Source organism: Lactuca sativa, chromosome 8 (genome assembly GCF_002870075.4).
Source record: "Lactuca sativa cultivar Salinas chromosome 8, Lsat_Salinas_v11, whole genome shotgun sequence".
In the NCBI taxonomy this organism is placed as follows: domain Eukaryota; kingdom Viridiplantae; phylum Streptophyta; class Magnoliopsida; order Asterales; family Asteraceae; genus Lactuca; species Lactuca sativa.
The window spans coordinates 10,845,489-10,863,844 of record NC_056630.2 but is presented as its reverse complement, the minus strand read 5'-3'; the positions used below and the strand labels follow the sequence as shown (position 1 = coordinate 10,863,844).

At 35.2% G+C, this 18,356-nt stretch overlaps 2 protein-coding genes across 4 annotated transcripts; one reads left to right on the top strand and one right to left on the bottom strand.

The window, feature by feature from the left end:
- Window positions 1-1,945: 1,945 nt before the first annotated feature.
- LOC111904002 (silicon efflux transporter LSI2) lies at window positions 1,946-5,372 on the top strand. Of its 3 annotated transcripts, none has more exons than XM_042897077.2 (3): window positions 1,946-2,068; window positions 3,270-4,685; window positions 4,884-5,372. In XM_042897077.2, the coding sequence occupies exons 2-3, from the start codon at window positions 3,392-3,394 to the stop codon at window positions 5,147-5,149; spliced, it is 1,560 nt and encodes a 519-aa protein (XP_042753011.1). In that variant the 5' UTR covers window positions 1,946-2,068; window positions 3,270-3,391; the 3' UTR covers window positions 5,150-5,372. The 3 variants fall into 3 exon arrangements, with proteins under 3 accessions (XP_042753011.1, XP_023755545.1, XP_023755546.1); XM_023899777.3 differs by lacking the exon at window positions 1,946-2,068 and adding an exon at window positions 2,583-2,825; XM_023899778.3 differs by lacking the exon at window positions 1,946-2,068 and adding an exon at window positions 2,843-3,014.
- Window positions 5,373-7,786: 2,414 nt separating this feature from the next.
- LOC111904001 (mitogen-activated protein kinase kinase kinase YODA) lies at window positions 7,787-12,496 on the bottom strand. Its single transcript, XM_023899776.3, has 10 exons — window positions 12,203-12,496; window positions 11,044-11,740; window positions 10,225-10,944; window positions 10,057-10,144; window positions 9,908-9,970; window positions 9,579-9,815; window positions 9,141-9,308; window positions 8,836-9,060; window positions 8,646-8,737; window positions 7,787-8,569 (listed from the first exon to the last, which is right to left on the bottom strand). The coding sequence occupies exons 2-10, from the start codon at window positions 11,574-11,576 to the stop codon at window positions 8,140-8,142; spliced, it is 2,556 nt and encodes an 851-aa protein (XP_023755544.1). The 5' UTR covers window positions 11,577-11,740; window positions 12,203-12,496; the 3' UTR covers window positions 7,787-8,139.
- Between the last annotated feature and the right edge of the window lie 5,860 nt (window positions 12,497-18,356).

Genomic DNA, 18,356 nt, shown 5'->3' with positions numbered 1-18,356 from the left:
TTTATTAACATATTAATAAAATTTTAGAAAGAACAATAATATATTACAAAGAGAAGAGAAGATAAGACTCATATTGTAAAGCCAACCAACTCAATTTGTTTTACACTTATTACTCCTATTAAACATCCAAAAATAAAATTGAGAGACGGTCTTGTCAAATAAGGCTGGAGAGAGTGGTGTCATACTCCCTCCTTTTACCGTAGTTTTTTACAACACCCAAGGGGTGGATAGCAGTGGAAGAGAGATAGAGAGATAAAGGAAGAGAGAGAGAAAGAGAGCGCTCCCAATTCTTACCACACTCTCCAAATTGCACTCTGAAACCGCAGGGAGGGAGCGGTGTTTCAGTGTCACATCAGTTGAAACTGCACCCCACACCCTTCAGTCTAACTTTGTTTTCCTCGTTTTGATAGTTCTAAAAAAACATATTGTTCAGCAAGTTTCAGAAACCCCAAAAAGCTCTAATAATAACCAAATCAAAATACCAATAGACCTTTGGTCTAGAATTATGGTAAGATTTCATCACTTCAATAAGTTAAAGGTTTAAGTCTCATTTAAAACATAGATAGATCATGTAGATTAGAATGTGTACAAATTGGTGTTCTAAAAAAATAGCCAGATTAAAATATATTTTTTTTGGAAAGAATTTCAGTGAGTTGCTAGCTATCAAGTGAGTGTAGCACTGATTTGTCAAATGGAGTTTTACATAATTGCACGTGTATTCATTTTTAGTTAGAAATTATTTAGCACAAAAATGAGGTACAGATAAGGAGATGTGCAGCAAGGATCCTTGTTGTATTGCTTAATATCAGTATCAATCAGAGTTTGGAAGTACAAAGGGCATATCATCTAGCTGTATAAAGTGTATTCAAAAGATGCTCCTAATCTAAATGGTCGAGGCTCAAGTCTTATGGTGGACAAAAGATATAGAATTAAAAGGAGGATTAGGGGGTGTATGTATTTGCCGTTTTAAAAAAATAACATAAAATAATAAGTATTATGTGAATCTATAAATGATTCTAAAAATCGGATTAAAAATAAAAGCTTCCTTATTTTTATGTATATTTCAGTATAAGTTCAAGTTTCTTTACATTTCGACATAAATTTTGTATACATTTTTATGTTTATTTTTATTTACGTATAACTAATTTTTATCAATACAGTCGTTAAAATTCAACTCAGTTTGTTTAAAAAGGAGAACTACATGCTTTAAATAGTTGAATACTTATACAAATGTATCAAATAATAATTTGTAGTAAATTACAGTTTCTAGTCCAGTTTTTTTATGAATTTGGTCCAGTTTTTTTAATTTTAACTTTTATCGTCTTTGAATTGGATCCCGTTTTTTTTCAATTTTAACTTTTATCGTCCTTATATCTGGTCCAGTTTTTTGAATTTTAACTTTTATTGAATTTTACTTGCAATGCATTTGGTCATTATGATGAATGACATCAATGGAGGCGGTTAAACCTATGCGAAAATACAATTATGCCCTTACCTTCTTTTAGTCACTTTATTATGTCTTCATCATTTTGAGTCTTATTTGTCTTATTTGTGGTGGGAATAAGTAATAAGTAAGAAGGGAAATGTTATTCAAATTAGTTTATTTAGCTTATTTCTAACACAATAAGGTGATTTTAAGGATTTTATACAAAACCTTAAACTTAGCTTAGTGCGGTGAGAATAAACAATAAACAATCAACACATTTTTTTCCTATCCAAACAACCCCCTAAATTGAAATAGAATCAAACTTCAAATCACCTTCCTGCCAATTTCTTCCTCGAGTAAAAAAAAGAATCAGACTTCAAATCACCCCTCCTTCCACCAATCTACAAGTAAATTTACTCCATCATATTTTATTCGTCCCTTTTAACTCCACTTTCTTGATTTCTTTTGTGATCTACATTTGTATTCATCAATTAACCTACCACCCATTAATGTTGGTGATTTCATAGATAGGTGAACAAAATTCAATTCCCACAAAAACGATGCTCAAATTTTGATATTTGATTCATCTTGATCCAAGGAAGAGATAGGTAATTGTTTTTCACCACCAAGATCGTCTATCAGGTAATTCCACTTCTGCAGATGAATTCTTTGTTAATCAAGTTAAGAAATTAGAAATTTTCTATTCTAGAATTCACTTTGGTTGATGCTAGAGCTTTGGTAAATCATCCATCAATGTTGCTTCGTTTCAATGAAAAGATGAATTAAAGCATAGTCTTCCAAGTTTTTTTTTTTTTTTCCTTTCCAATATCATGATACTAGAGAAGATGAAAAAGATAGGCGTTGATGATGAAGGGATAAAATGATCATTTTCTTTTAGATTTAACCGTTGGACTGTTAAGTTAGCCTGGCATAAGGACTAAAAGCATGACAAATAAACATTTCATGGACGATAATCATTAAAAATGAAAAAACTAGACCGTTTCCATAAAAACGGCCTAACCACAGGGACGAAAATTGCAACTTTGTCAATAATGTAATTTGATTTTTTGTTCGGGTTTTGACTATGGAGGAGTAAAACATTAATAATGGTTGTAACGTTGTTCATAGATTTTGTTCGTTTTTTCTTTCAATGACGTAGTCAAGTCATGAAAAGCTGTCAATCTCTTTGCTTTGCCAATTGCTGTCTATCCATCTGTCTCTCTCTCTCTCACCTACATTCACATAATGACAAGCCTTCTCGATTTCACCCTTTTCAAATCCCAACATTTTTTATATTTTTCTTACGCAGAAGAAGTTCAATTCATGATTTGGCTCTTTTATAAAATCATCAACTTCGGATCTCCTTGTTTGATTGAGATTCAGTTTCTTACTACATCACGTAAGCTTATCCAATCTCATTGCCTGTCCTTTTGTAAATCGAGTTTACTAGAGTGATCTAGTTGCTGTTTTTTTAATTGATAAAATTCGAGCGCGATTTTGAATATGAGTTTCCGGTTTTTAGTCTATATCATCTCACAGTCGTATTTTCTTTGAATTACGACGAATCGAGCGAGAAAATTTGAGTTAGGTATGATGTCATGCTGATTAAATTTTCTCCCTAACTTTCATGGATCATCATTATCGTCTTCTGTTCTAGTTTATCCTCTAGTTTTCTGTGCATTGATCGACTCTGTTCTAGTACTTGCGCTTTGCACTCATGGTGTTCGATGAAAATCGTCTATTTAGTACATTTGAACTAACTGATGCTTGTAAAATTTTCTAATTATCTAGTAAGTTTAACAGTCTACTAACGATCTGATAACGATTCTCTTGTTTATTTCAGGGTGATTCTTCTGTCATGTAAAACACCAACTGCTATGGATCATTCATGAAATGCTTGAGCTTACTTGTAAGAGACTTGAGTGTTAACTAATTGGTGAGAATCTAAGCTTTCTTTCAAAAAAAATGGCTATGGCTCCTCCCATCAAAGTGTTTCTAGGCTCTTTTGCCTTCGCTGTATTTTGGGTATTAGCGGTTTTTCCTGCTGTCCCTTTTATGCCAATCGGAAGAACAGCAGGGTCTCTCCTTGGTGCCATGCTCATGGTTCTTTTTCAAGTAATAACTCCAGATCAAGCTTACGCTTCCATTGATCTTCCAATCCTTGGCCTCCTCTTTGGTACAATGGTTGTAAGTGTTTATCTGGAAAGAGCAGATATGTTCAAATATCTAGGTAAGTTACTCGCATGGAAAAGTCAAGGATCCAAAGACTTACTCTGTAGAATCTGCTTAATATCCGCTGTTTCCAGTGCTTTTTTCACTAACGACACATCATGTGTTGTGTTAACTGAATTCGTACTCAAAATAGCAAGACAACAAAACCTTCCACCACATCCGTTTCTACTAGCACTTGCTTCAAGTGCAAATATCGGGTCATCCGCTACACCAATAGGCAACCCGCAAAACCTTGTAATAGCAGTTCAAAGCAAGATACCATTTGGGGAATTTTTGTTTGGGATTGTGATGGCGATGTTGGTGGGCGTTTTCGTAAATGCGCTGATTCTGTTATGTATGTTTTGGAAGGTGTTATCTGTTCAAAAAGATGAAGAAGAACCTCCTGTTGAAGTATCAACTCAAGAAGACATGAATTCCCATCGATTTTCACCAGCTACAATGTCACATCTTTCATCTCAAACTTCTCACGAACTTGCTGCTAGTTTGGACGCGATGAGTCATCATCTTCACAACTCGCCAGGTGTCAACGGAACATTGGATAATCTCACTCTCAGGAACCGTATAACTTTAAGTGATGAAATCCACACCCCAAAAGACATTACAGTTACAGAAAACGGAAACGGAATCGGGAATGGCGATTCCGGTTTGGGTTTGGAGGAAAAGGATGAAAAGTCTGCGAAATGGAAGATAATGTTATGGAAAACAGGGGTTTATGTGATTACGATCGGAATGTTGGTTTCCTTTCTATTGGGATTAAACATGTCATGGACTGCAATTACAGCTGCTTTGGCTCTTGTGGTTCTTGATTTTAAGGATGCAAGGCCATGTTTGGAGAAGGTTTCTTATTCGCTTTTGGTTTTCTTTTGTGGGATGTTTGTGACTGTTGATGGGTTTAATAGGACAGGAATCCCAAGTGCAGTGTGGGATTTCATGGAGCCTTATGCACAAATCGATCATATTTCTGGTGTAGCAATTCTTGCACTTGTTATTGTTGTTCTATCAAATCTTGCTTCAAATGTGCCAACAGGTACACTATTTATCTGTCTCTTTCCATCTAATCTTTTTTTATCATTACCTTGGATTTGCTTTAATCTTTTAAAAAGTCATTTTTAGTTTTATTGTAAGTGAGTTTACTTTTTTGGTCCCTGAGTATGGTTAATTTTTGCAAATTTAGCAAACGACAAGGACTATTCTTGTAATTTACTCACGGATCTTAATTTTGCAGTGCTGTTGTTGGGGGCAAGGGTGGCGGCGGCGGCGGCTAGTATATCGCCGGAGAAGGAGAAGAAAGCGTGGCTAATATTGGCGTGGGTTAGTACGGTTGCCGGAAACCTATCTCTACTGGGATCGGCGGCGAATTTGATTGTATGTGAACAAGCTCGTCGTGCTCAAAATTTTGGGTATAATCTTACGTTTTGGGCTCATCTCAAATTTGGTGTTCCTTCCACAATTATCGTTACAGCTATTGGTTTGACATTGATAAGGGCATAATAATCTTCCTTCATCTTTTCGACATTTCCTTTTAGGTTTACTTAAAGAAAAATTCAGAAAAGAATGCTAGAGTTTTCACTCGATATATATGTAGCTATTGTTTTTAATTAGAATAAGATTGCCACAATCAAGTAATTTGTGCAGCCATGGGAATATGTATGTCTTGTGAAGCCAATATTGGATGTGAGAGAATGATTTGAATATAAACCCAACTCTCCTTGTATGTGTTTCTTCTTGTAAATGAAGTTAGTCTTTTTTGTATTATACTAAGAAATGATTACGTTAGACACTGTTCTTAAACAAGATTTTCACCCTTGTTGCTCGGGTATCACGAACTTTGTTTGGGGATTTATCCAACAAAGATTGCAACCTAAAGTTTGGGCAATCATATAGGAAGTCTTTGTCTGAATGTGTGTATATTGTCTATTCAATTTGCTGTAAAATCAGGAATCAAACTTAGTATTCATAGTATTAGTTTCATCACAAACAATAAGCATCATGAATGATAGTTTTATGTTTTTTGAAAACAATTGTGGAAGATTATCAATGAATTTCAATGGAAGAACATAAAAAGCTAGTCATTGTTGCCCTTAACCCTCCAAGGGGGTATGTGTTTAAGATCAAACTAGTTCATACTTCATACATATTTTGGACCACCTCATACATACTTTAGCATAATTTAAAATCTCATGTAGTAAATTTCAATCACCTAAAATGTTTTAGAAATATGGTTTAGTGGCACTTGGAAATCTAAGAATCGTGATAATCACTTTCAAATCAAAGTATTTGGGTGGTACTCCCAAATCCTCAATTGGATAAGACTCAGAGAAAATTAGAGAGAAAGAAAGAGAGAATAAGATTGTGTAATTTCGTGAGTACCAGAAAAATGACTGAAATTGGTTATAAATCTTCCTTGTCTGAAAAACTGTCAAAACTGTCATATAACAGTTTTTCTCAACAGTCAAAACTGTTATAAATTCGGGTTTTGTATAAGAATTAATGCAAAGTCAAACCCAGCCAGGGGCTCTACCCCTTGGACCCCGCTCCCAGGGGTGCTGCCCCCAGACCCCGTTCGTTCAGGGGCTTCACCCCTAAATGACAGTATACTTTGATACTTGATCAAACTTAAACAAATGTGTACTCCACACCTTCCTTGTTTAATATTTATCAAGATCATTTTTAGTCAACAAAGTAATCCCATTACACTTAAATAACATTGATGATAACAAATCACCAACAACATGTTGACGATGACAATAAAATCACAACATTTTTCACAATCCCTGTTCACAAAATAAACAAACAGACAAAATCTTGTACATAAGTAAAAATGCCAAAATGATTGAATTTTTACATATAAGTTTCCAGGTACTAGTCTAGTACTAAAACTTAACACTACTATAAGTTGTCTATCCTTCCTTATCCATCATTTTGGAGCAAATGCAAAGTCAAGTCTAGCTTCTTGAAGCAACTAATCTTCATACACTCATATAGCTGGTGAAACTTCAACCTAATATCGCTGGCATGTTCGAATAAATGCATGTGAAGATTTTTTACATGTGTTCCAATATTTAAATGTGAGATTTTTTCCACTTTTAATTCATCTTCTTTTAATATGACTGTATTAAAATGGAATTAGGTATCTCACTATAGTCTTTAATTTCACCCCAATGAACGACTTGTGTATCAACTCCTTTTCCACAAACATTACATTATTCATCAAGCTCGGTCCTAAGGAGGCGCAGGGTGTGCAACTGCATAAAGCTCAAAAAAGATAGGGCACGAATCTAAACCTTATTATCTAGTTAATATGTATGTTAATATATACCGTCTTATTCAAGCATATACACAAAATTTGTGTGGTTCAACTGGCCTAAGCGCCTTTTCTTTTGCCAACTTATTCGATTTCCATTAATCAATATTTGTTACTTCACGGAACACAACTCATTGAGTTGGTTTTCATGGATCGTGATCGTTGCCACGTAAATCATGAAAGGATCCATGGTATGTACTCTAAATGGCCTAACTTGAACATAGGTTAAAAATCTCGCTTGCTACTCGTGTAGATTCCAATAACCTAAAATGTTTGATGGTACTAAAATCACCAATGATTTGAATTTCAATTCCTTGCAATAAAATTTGAATCTACATGTAAATATTTTCTTGGTGGTAACTGGTAAGGGCGAATTATTATTTCGGTCTCTTGTTTATATTATATTGTTAGAGCATCTTCAATTTTTTTTTGTTTTAAATGTTCAAAAGCTGTCACGTTGTGCTATACCTCTACAAAATATTAACATATCTCCATTACCAGTAAACTATATAAAATTTATAAACGTGTTGGTCTCACTTAACTGTGTTTCTTTGTGGAGAGAATTTCACAAGCAAGATCAGCAAACAACACGTTGTTAGTTGAGTTGAGTTGAGTTTCTTGCGTCGTGCTGAATTTATTCACTTGTCCATCCTTCCAACCCCAAAGTTTTACTCTCCATTTTATTGAAAAAACACGGACAATTTTAAATTCGAATTATGCAAAAATAAAAAAAGAATGAATACAAGACCTCCAAAATAAAATAAATATATCTCAATTCTTTGAATCATAATATTAATAGATAGATAGATACACACTCAGACTCATGACTCAAAGATAATATAATATAATATTTAATATAATAAATACAGTTTGCCAAGTAAATTAAAGGAAACACAAATTCAATTCAATACTGACTCTGCATTTTATGTACAGCAGTTTCAGTTTTTTTTTTCAACAAAAATAAAAAAAGAAAAAACTAAGCCTCTATTTATTTATTCAGTCTAATTTCCTACTCTTGTGTTTGATTGATGATATAACATGTGAGATCCTGTTTTATATGCAAAACCCACCTTAAAATGGTGGGTACCGTGCACATCTCTCTGAATCTCAACTGAAAATGACATTTCTACCCCTGGCCCTGGACCCTCACAAAGAATGACAACATTTGTAGCCTAGTTCACAAAGGGTTTAGATCCAAAGAGGGTTTGAAATGAACTCTGTCCCTGAGCAGTAGATGGGAGACAGAGTCTGCCAGCACCGCGTGTCCCCCGTGAAGTAGTTCGTGGGTCAGCCCACCGAAGTGCCTCCCGGGGGACTGTGACTGTTTTGACCGGAACATATCCGGGATGTTGTTGACTGGTTTTGAGATTTCGTGAAGGTAAACCGACTGGTTCACATGATGAAACGGGATTTTACCACCACCACCCCCCATTGGAGGAGTGGAGGCACCGGAGGTGGTTCGTGGGCTGGATATGGGTGATGGTGACATCCTTCCGTTTACATGTTGGTGTTGGTGTTGGTGTTGGTGTTGTGGTGATCTTGAATGTAAAAGTGGGCTCCCGATTGGTGACACCGGGCATGATATGTTCCTTGGTATTTGAACATCACTGTAAATTCAAAAATAATTTATTATTATTAATAATTTAATTAATTAATTAATATGATAATGTTTAACAAACATACCTGGAACCAAAACCTGGTCTTGAAGCTCTAAATGAATGAGTAACGAGTCTATCGGAATCAAGTAGTTGTCGGTTTCTTGGATGTCCGATTCCCTGTTAAATTAGTTTTTTAGTCCGAAACCAACACAAACAAGGGCAGTAATGTAAATAAATAGAGGAAAGATTTGATTTTTATTTTTTATTTTACGTACCCCATTGGGATCGGAGGAAGGTTCCGGATAGGGATAGGGTAGTAGTGGTCTTTCCAAAGGAGCAGCATTTTTAACAAAGCTGTGATCCAAGAGTTGGGCTGCTGTGGGCCGATGTTGTGGATTCCTTTGTAGACATTGTCTTACAAAATCTTTTCCTTCATCCGATAAATGATCAGGAATTACAGGGAGTTCTTTACTGTTTCCAATCTTAAACAAGGCTGCAACCTGTTATTACAATTTTAAATTAAATAAATAAATAAAGAAAACATATTAAGGTCTTTTTTTTTTACAATGTTAGTACTGACCCCTTCATATTGGCTCCAAGGTGGTTTAGTTGTTGCCATTTCTAGAACTGTACATCCGAGACTCCAGATGTCAACAGCAAGGTTTGACCCGTTGCTGTTCTTGATGATCTCAGGTGCCATCCAGTAAGGACTTCCTTTAAATGACAATGGACATGTTTGCCCTGTGATCTGTGTAATCAAGTTTTTTTAATCTTTTACTTTTTTTTACCCTCCTCATACTTTATTCCCTGAATTACATCTTTGGTCCCTTATCCAAGTAAAATGACTATTTTTGGACCAAATGTGCAAAAAACATCTATACTCAAGGACCAAAAAGTTTACAAGAACCTCATATAAAGGACTAAAGATGCAAGAGAACTTTTTGGGACCAAGATTGCATATACTCAGGGACCAAAAATGTAATTTGGTCTGAGAAGAAAAAATAAAATGTAAGCTTACATGTTTTGCCATTCCAAAATCAGCAAGTTTGACTCGGCCATTTGGGTCAACAAGGATATTTGCTCCTTTTATATCCCTATGGATGGTATGCTTAGCATGTAAATATGCAAGCCCTGATAAAATCTGTTGTGTGTAACTTCGGATCGCCAGCTCACCAAATTGTCCGTATTCTTGAAGAAGTTTATAAATTGAACCACCCGACACGTACTCCAGATATATATAAAGTTTGTCATCAACCTGTTCATTCATATACACAACCACCATTTCTAACATTATAAAATTACCATTTTTTTTAAAGATAAACTTCTACAAAAACAAAACAAACTTGCCATTTCAGAACCATAATACTGCACAATATTTGGATGGCTTAACCGGCTCAGTAAAGAAACTTCCTGAAAAAAAAAATCAATAAATGAAAATTGGAAAAGGAAAAAAGTATTAAAAAATTATGTAGTTTTCCCAAACTGCTAATACATACTTGTCCCAACTGTCTTGCACTTTCCTTTGACTTTGCATCATCAGAGAACAATGTAACTTCCTTCATAGCACACATTTCGCCACTTTCACTACACCAACAACATGATAAGTCCAAATAAGAGAAGTGAACAAACTAAAAAGATAATGAAATGAAAAATAAAAATCATACCTATTAAAACCAACATAAACATGACCGAATGAGCCTCTACCCAGAAGCTTCCCTTTCTTCCATCTTGACCCTGGGCTAGGTAAATTATCAGGCCTCCCTGGACTTCTTGGAACAGAAGGTGAAGTGGCTGCTGAATTTGACTGAGAGAAGGGTAAAGAATTGGAAATTGTAACCACCGGAGGAAGCGGTAAGCGGTGACTTTTCTGTTTCACATCTTCTGACCGATCTGCCCCTCCACCTGCCCTTGGATGAAGTGGTGTCACTGCCCCACTATGGATTCTAGAGCTAGGACCTGGACTTGTCATTTTAGGACTAGGAAGTGGAGAACACTCTGGGCTACCTCTACTTGGTTGCCAAAACAACCCTGCCATGTCACCTCCCATGGAATTATGACCCGAGTTTTGACCCGACCCAGGGCTAGAACAGTGACCCGATCCGGATCCAAGAAAAGGGAAATCTGGATTAGGTTTTGAGGTGTAGAAAGCTGAATTTATAACTTGCTCTGTTCCAAATGCACGTAAGGGGCTTCTAGAAGGACTTGATATGGAAGAATCCGGAGCACTGAAGAACGCACCATGAGAGGGGACCTGAAGATTCGGGACATGACTTCTTAAAGGCTTTCTTCTAGGTGGTGAAGAGGAGATGTGATTATCAAAAAGATGATCATGTGGTTTTGGTACCTCCCTTTTAGTTACAGGCAACTGATCCTTAACAATCATACTTCATAAACAAAAAGAGAAAAACATACAATGAATCAGTCATATACAAGATTTAATGCATTCTTTTTTTTTTTAATTTCAAATTTATAAATATGCTTACTTGGAAGGGCTGCCTGCAGTTGTTCGACTCCCGGTATCATAATCAGATGCCAAGGGGCTAAGCTGGCTTGAATCAGGTGGATCATCACTATCACTATAACATTCACTAAAAACAGAATCTGCTCCATCAAAATCTCCTGCATCTGGTCTGGTTCGCATATGAGGGAGTGGAAGAAAGGGAGGCGTTTTGGAGCCCTTTTCTTGTTTTTGTTTTCCGGATACACTGAGTCCAGACTCGGTACGAGTCATACGGGAAGGGTGAAGAACTGGAAGAGGGAGTGGTTGAGCCTGAGGTCGTTCTTGAAAACTTTGACATCTTGCCACAAGTTTGGATTCTTTGGAAGGTGACACGGATCTGGACTGAATCCTAGATAGAGACCCAATCTCTGAAACTGTGTCACTGCAACCTCTCCGGGAACCACCTGATTTTTTGTCAGAAGAGATCCTAAACTTGCGAATTGTGTCAATGATACTATCCTTGCTTGTTTTCTTCTTTGCGTCTTTTGATGATGACACTCTCCACCATGAAGGCATGTTTCTCGATGTTATATAGAAGAAAAGGAACCCGAAGTAAAATCTAATCCGCCACCAATTGGCCAATCCCTAAATTTCACATGAGATGAGATGATCCACTATCTTAGTATGTAGAGTTCTCCAAGAAATTTGCTACCAAGTGTGAGAAAGTTAAATCATTTGTCCTGGTATAGAGAGAAGACAAACAACTTTAAGAAACTTTACTAAGAAAGGAAAATTTAAATTACTTAAATCATGTCAAGCAGCATGGCTATTTCAATCTACTTCTGTATAAATCCTATGGTTCAAGCTTCAATGGAATTAATTCTTCATGAAAACCGAAATCGAGCAAAATGAAATCTCTCCGACGTCCCTAAATAAACGAATTCGTGTTATTAGAAACAAAATTTCCACCATCCACAATGTTCTCCTGCTAAATAGAGGATTTGATCTTCGACATTTCATCCGCTTCGGAGAACAAAGAGACATAGCATCTAAGAATTCTGATTAGGGCAGTAACCAATTCGATCTATACCGGTCCATAATTACAGCATTTGACCATAGATCTACACACCGCTGCATCGAGAATCAAAGGAACAGACCGGAAAAGCTTAACACGAAAGGTAATGAAAGTTTATACAACTTACAAGGTGGAGCATCTGATATATGCTTGAGCAGCGGTTGAGAAATGCAACGAACGAGCAGCACCGAAAGTTGGACGTCTGAATTAAGCTACAAGAAGAAGAAGAAAAGGAGAAAAACAAACAAAATCTAGTAAAAAGATATGGAATTGTGAGGTTTCCAAGTGATGTTCTGTGAGAATAAACTGGGAAAAGGAGAGCAAGAGAGAGAGATCGGAGAAAGTATAGAGAGAGGAGGAGGAGGGGTTGGGTTCTCTTTTTTGCTTTCACTTTAGATTTGTTTAATGGAGGAGAAGAGAGTGGACTTGTACTAGTGGGGTAAGTCGTTAGTATCCCCTCCTTAAATATATAAGTAAAAAAAAAAAAAATAGACCAAGTGATTATCAAATTTTTTATCTTTTTTGTTTATATGTTTTGAAAATTACTATATAGTATAAGATATAAAATTTTCTATTGAGATAAAAATAATGAATGTCAACTTATAATCATAATAATAATTATCTGTTAGTTCAATTACTTCGAGTTTTCATACTATAGTCATCGTAGTGATTTCATTATTTTCTAACTATTTCACATCATTATGTATTAAACCTAATTTGTTAGTTTTTACGGCATCACTTAAATTGTTATTGACATGAAAACTGTTACATAATTCCACAAGAATTATATTTTCTAGCAAACTTTTGAATCATTTTATAAAATATCATAATAGTCTTTATTTCAGTGTGAAGTTATAATTATGATTTTTACATGCTTCATAACATACCATATGGTTAAATTACGGTGGTGATGTAGCTCAATTTGTTTAGAAATAAATTGTCCGGAATTTGAACCAATATATTATAATAATCGATAAATTTTACTTTTATACAAATTAATATTATTTAGTTTGGTATTGTCATCAATTCTTATTGTATTTTATAAATCTATAATATTTAATATAGATCTATCAAAAGTTAAATGGATATCATTACTAAAGATGTAAGAATACTTATCATAAAATATTAATTTATATTGTTTTTAAGATCAAAAAAATCAGTCGTTTAAAGTTCAAACTAAAATTATGATATATTTAACGTAATTATTTTAATTTTCAAAAGTTAATGTGAAAATATATTATTTACTATATAATTGGGGATGACTACTATGCATATTCATTAAAATATTAAATTACTCTACTTTTAGATTATTATAAATTAATAGTCATAATTAGACTTATCGCCTGTCATTTTGTGTTGGGTCGTTTTCACAAAATCCTATTTTGTGGAGAAAAAAAGTCTCATACGGTTTACCAATAATGTCTTCAATAAATCAAACGTCAAATCTATGTATTTATTCAATCATTAAAGGTCTTTGGGATCTTTATTTAATTCAACTTATTGCAAAAATGTTTATTAATTTATGATTCTGTTGTGTATTTGCGTAAGCATACAATAATTAAAAACAAAAACAAATTAGAACTAACAAAGGTTGAACAATAGCTTCTATCTTTGATAGAACAAGAATGCAAACCTTTTACGTTTTTCTAATTTTCTCTCTATGGTTAAAACTCAAAAGTCTTTTGATTTTACAAAGTTTACATGTTAGGACCCTAGACTTATCTCTTATTTACAAACTAACCCTTCAGCTAGTTTAATAACGTATTTACAGTTTACACAACAATCTCCACTTTGACATTCAAGTAAGTCCACCCGCTGCTTTCGGTTATGATTGACAAATATGTATCCTGGAAAATCAACTAATGTTATCAACCGAACCAAAAATATCGGTAACCAATATGTTTGGTTGGTAGTATCATACCAATTGTGAAATTGTGGTACGGTGGTGGTACAAAGTTTTCAATACCACGGTATATATATATATATATATATATATATATATATATATATATATATATATATATATATATATATATATATATTTGGTGTTTATGATTTACAAGCTTAGATATTAGCATTTAGCGAATTAGTAAAGTTTAAAGTATTAAACTTATATTGGCGTGTTCAATATTCTTCCACTGCTTTAACTTATAAACTCATGATAGAAATTAATAATATCATTTTGGAATGAATTTTCAATCTTAACCATTAGAAAACTTTTATTCACAACCCCCCCCCCCCCCCCCCCAATTGAAATTTCACAATGTTAAAGAACACAAGAATCATCATTCACAAAACCCTCATATATATTAGTATATACCGTTACCAAAGATGTAGCAACCAAACTTATTGGTAGCCAAACAAATTGGTACCAACTATACTTGGTACGGTACTGGTAGAAATTTTTTTGTACCAACTATAATTGGTACGGTACACGATTTAGTGAAAAAATGAATTGGTACCTACCAATTCCAGCCCTACTTTCAGCACATAAATTGTCTCTATGAAAGTGCAACCGTCCTTACGAAATAGAAATCGACACTTAGATAACCAACTTGTATCCAATGAAACATTCTCAAAGCCTTTAAGCCTTTCTTATCAACCAAATCTACCAAAACATTTGTCACCATTATCACGCCTCTAATTAATCCCTTAAGTTACCTTCATTGATATCACCATGAAGAAACCTCTCATGTTGCACTACAGGTGAAAAAAGATATTTGTAGTCGGTCTTTAAAATCTTTGTAGTCAGCCTTTACTATTCAGCTACAAACAAAATCCATGAATCTCACCATGACCATTTATCTTTAAAATCATCACCTTAACTCGTCGACTCACCCCTTTTTAGACAACCGTCTCCTATGTACTCGAACCCATACCTAAAATCTTAAGCAATCAAAGGACAACCCATTTGTGTTCTGCCTTAAGGTAACGTTTGGTAGATAGATTAGATGAAACTTGACTTGCTTTAAATATACGAAAAAGATCGGACTTTACTCTACTAAACATAATTAGATTGGGCGGGATAAATGATTTAATATGGAATTTGTAAGACTGGAACATAACATAACAAGTTGTATGATTTTGTTTGATAAAGCTAAAATAGAAAATAACATAGGAATATGTTAAAATGATCATATTGCCTTTTGTAAAAATAATAGTAAAAACTTCTTTTAACAAACAAGTTTGAAATTAATAATTATTTTTCAAAACAAAAAAAATCAAAATTCATATATTAAAACTAGTTCTAATACCAAATATTCAAAATTGTTTCAAAATTAACAAAGTTATAAACTCAAATGGTTTCAAAAATACATAATCTTAAATTTAAAAAAAGTAATAAACTTCAATTATCTTCTTCTAATATAGTTGCAACACCTTGATCCAGGTATTTTCTATTTCTACCTTAAGTATGAAATTTAATTGCAAAATTGATCCTTTGGCTCATTAAGTGAAAAACGAGCCTTCAGGTGAGTACGCTGTTGGGCGTACTCATGAGTACGTCGGGCGTACGTGACTGATGTCCAAACCCTAATTTTTAGGGTTTGAGCCCTATTTAAACATCATTAACTTCTCAAGACATTTTTCCTCATCAGCCTCCATCTCCCAATTCATCCCTAGCAAACCATAATCCATTATGTGAGCATTTTGAGCTTGAGAGAGTGTATTTTGTGATCTTGAAGGAAGAAAAAGAAGTGGAATCATCTTGGAAGCTCAAGACATCTTGGATCCAGAAATATCTCACCCTTAAGCATCCTTGAAATGTAATTATCTATAGTTTTGAGCTCATATATTCATAAAAATGAGAGCTTTGGCATCCTCATTAAGCCATGCAAGAGCTTTGGGACTTTGGATGACTTTTGGACCATGGGTTTTGAGTTTTTACCCTCTTGTATGCATGCAAATAGATGAAGTCAAAGAATTTATCCATTAAGACGTCCCTTTTTACTTAGATCTAAAGTTTGGCGCTTTGGCTTAATGAAATAAGAACTTAATGGTAAAATAGAGATTTAGCTCTAGTAAGTTGGGCGTACCTAGAGGTACGCTATGTGTACCAAACCAGGTTTCGAACCCGTGAATTTGAGAGGTACCCTCTACGTTGGGTATAGAGGGGAGTATGCAAGGCGTACTCAGTCCAAATGGAATCTTTGACTTTTGACCTTGACTTTGACCTGGGGTTTGACCAAGTTTGACCTAAGGGCATTTTAGGTAATTTGAGTTGTAGTTTGAGTTTAGGTCATTGCTTTTGGTATGGGTAACCTGTATAGTTAGCATTTAGAGCAGCATTCTTTTCTACTATCCTTTCAGATTGTGAGGTGACTTTTCCTTACAGTACTTGTGGGTCGAAGGCACCAATATCGGTCCACTAGATTATGTATCCTGGTATGTTTGGATTGATGTTGTGCTAGTTATGCAATAGAGTGGTAGATTTATAAGATTACATGCATTATTGAGTATATGCTAGATTGGTAGATCAGTCTGATTATCTGTATTTGTTGGTTATTGATTGTTACCATATGTATCGACATATTATGATTTATTGGGTCAAGGCGGTCATGCTTTGTGCTGAAGGCAAAGATACCCACGACAGTCCAGATAGGCTAAAGGCCCGAGAGGCGGACCAGTCAGGCCGAAGGCCTGGGGAGCGGTCCAGATAGGTTGTAGGCCTTGCGAGGCGGTCGGTCAGGCTGAAGGCTCATATTTACATGATGTTATATGTTTGGTTATGTGTGGTACTTTGGGGGAAAGTCACTAAGCTTTGGCTTACAGTTTAAGTTTTATGTATCAAGTACTTCATATGATCGGGGCAAGGTGAAGGTGTGATCATACACATCCTTCAATGACGTGTTTTGGAAACAATGACATTTGGTTTTGACTTGGGTTTTTATTGGAAACAATGATTTTACCTTAACTGAAAAAAATGAAAAAATTTATCGTGATTTTTAGGATGTTACAAGTTGGTATCAGAGCCCTGGGTTGAGAGAATTAGATGAGCATTCGTGTGAATACAAATTCAAACTAAGGATCTGTAAGAGTTTTCAAAATTGTTTTCAAAAGTAACTAAGGAATATGAGATGTCTACGATCAGCCGGAGCAAGAGAGTATACCCTAAGTTACCCACATTGTTATTTGTTTATGATGTTTGTGATAGAACTGTATGTTAGTGATAGGCTAGGGATCTTCAAGAATTGCATAATAGAATTACTTGATATATGATGCCTGATAGCCTAGGAGAACTTCTTGTATGGTATATGAAATTGACATCATTACTATAGTTGTTTAGTATGTGCATCATAGTTGTACATAACTAAGATTTTATAGCTTAAGAATGTTTAGTTTAGCCTTATTTCCTTATCCTTGTATGGTTGTGGGCTTAGGGTAGAATCAAGTATTCTACTGTCTATGGAACCCAACGTTATGTATGATTAGCATGCACGAGTGGTTACAGTGTTGGTGGAAGTTTCATGAGTGAGTGTAGCAAGCCAACTGAGGAATGATTAGCCATTCTTGAGATAGTGGGAATAGGATGTATGTGTATTCTAGTTGATGGGTTTATTTCAGGTAGTTTGTGATGATCAATTGAGACAAATACGGGTAGGTGTAGAAAGTGGTATGGGCCCATACTACTAGAAGCACATGACCCGTACACGTAGCAAGGAAGTCAAAAACCCTTAGGGATAGCCTTTCTATGATGGTTATAATAGTATAATTATGGAATTTCTGATATATTTTTGGTTCATTTTTAGTATGGTGTTTGCGAGAGGAGCTGGTGGCCAATATAGGCCAGGATTGACAGATGATGACATCCGTGAGTTGATCGCTACTGAGGTAGTTATTGTTTCTCGGGGTGCAATCCCCGAGGTTTTTAGGTCTATCAAGACCGCGATTATTTAGATATTTAATGAGTGGTCTGTCGTTGTGGTTGAGGCTGATGTTGCTACTGCGGAGGCCGAGAAGGATGTTCATTCCAATACCAGGATTTCAACAACACGAAGCCCTTAGAGTTCAACGGGGTCAAGGAACTGATTGTAGCTATGAGATGGATTTCTGTTGTGGCAGGCTGCTTCTTCACTTGTTCCAGTCCGGAGGACTGGAAGGTTAGGTGTGTCCTAAACCTTCTTCGGTTGGGCGTGAAGGACTGGTGGAACCTGGTGACTGGTTCTTATACTCCTGAGCAGAGGAATGTTGTTACTTGCAAAAAGTTCTTGGAGATGTTTCGCATGAAGTATGTTCCTCTGGTGGAGAGAGAGAAATTGGCTCAGGAGTACCTGGATTTGAGA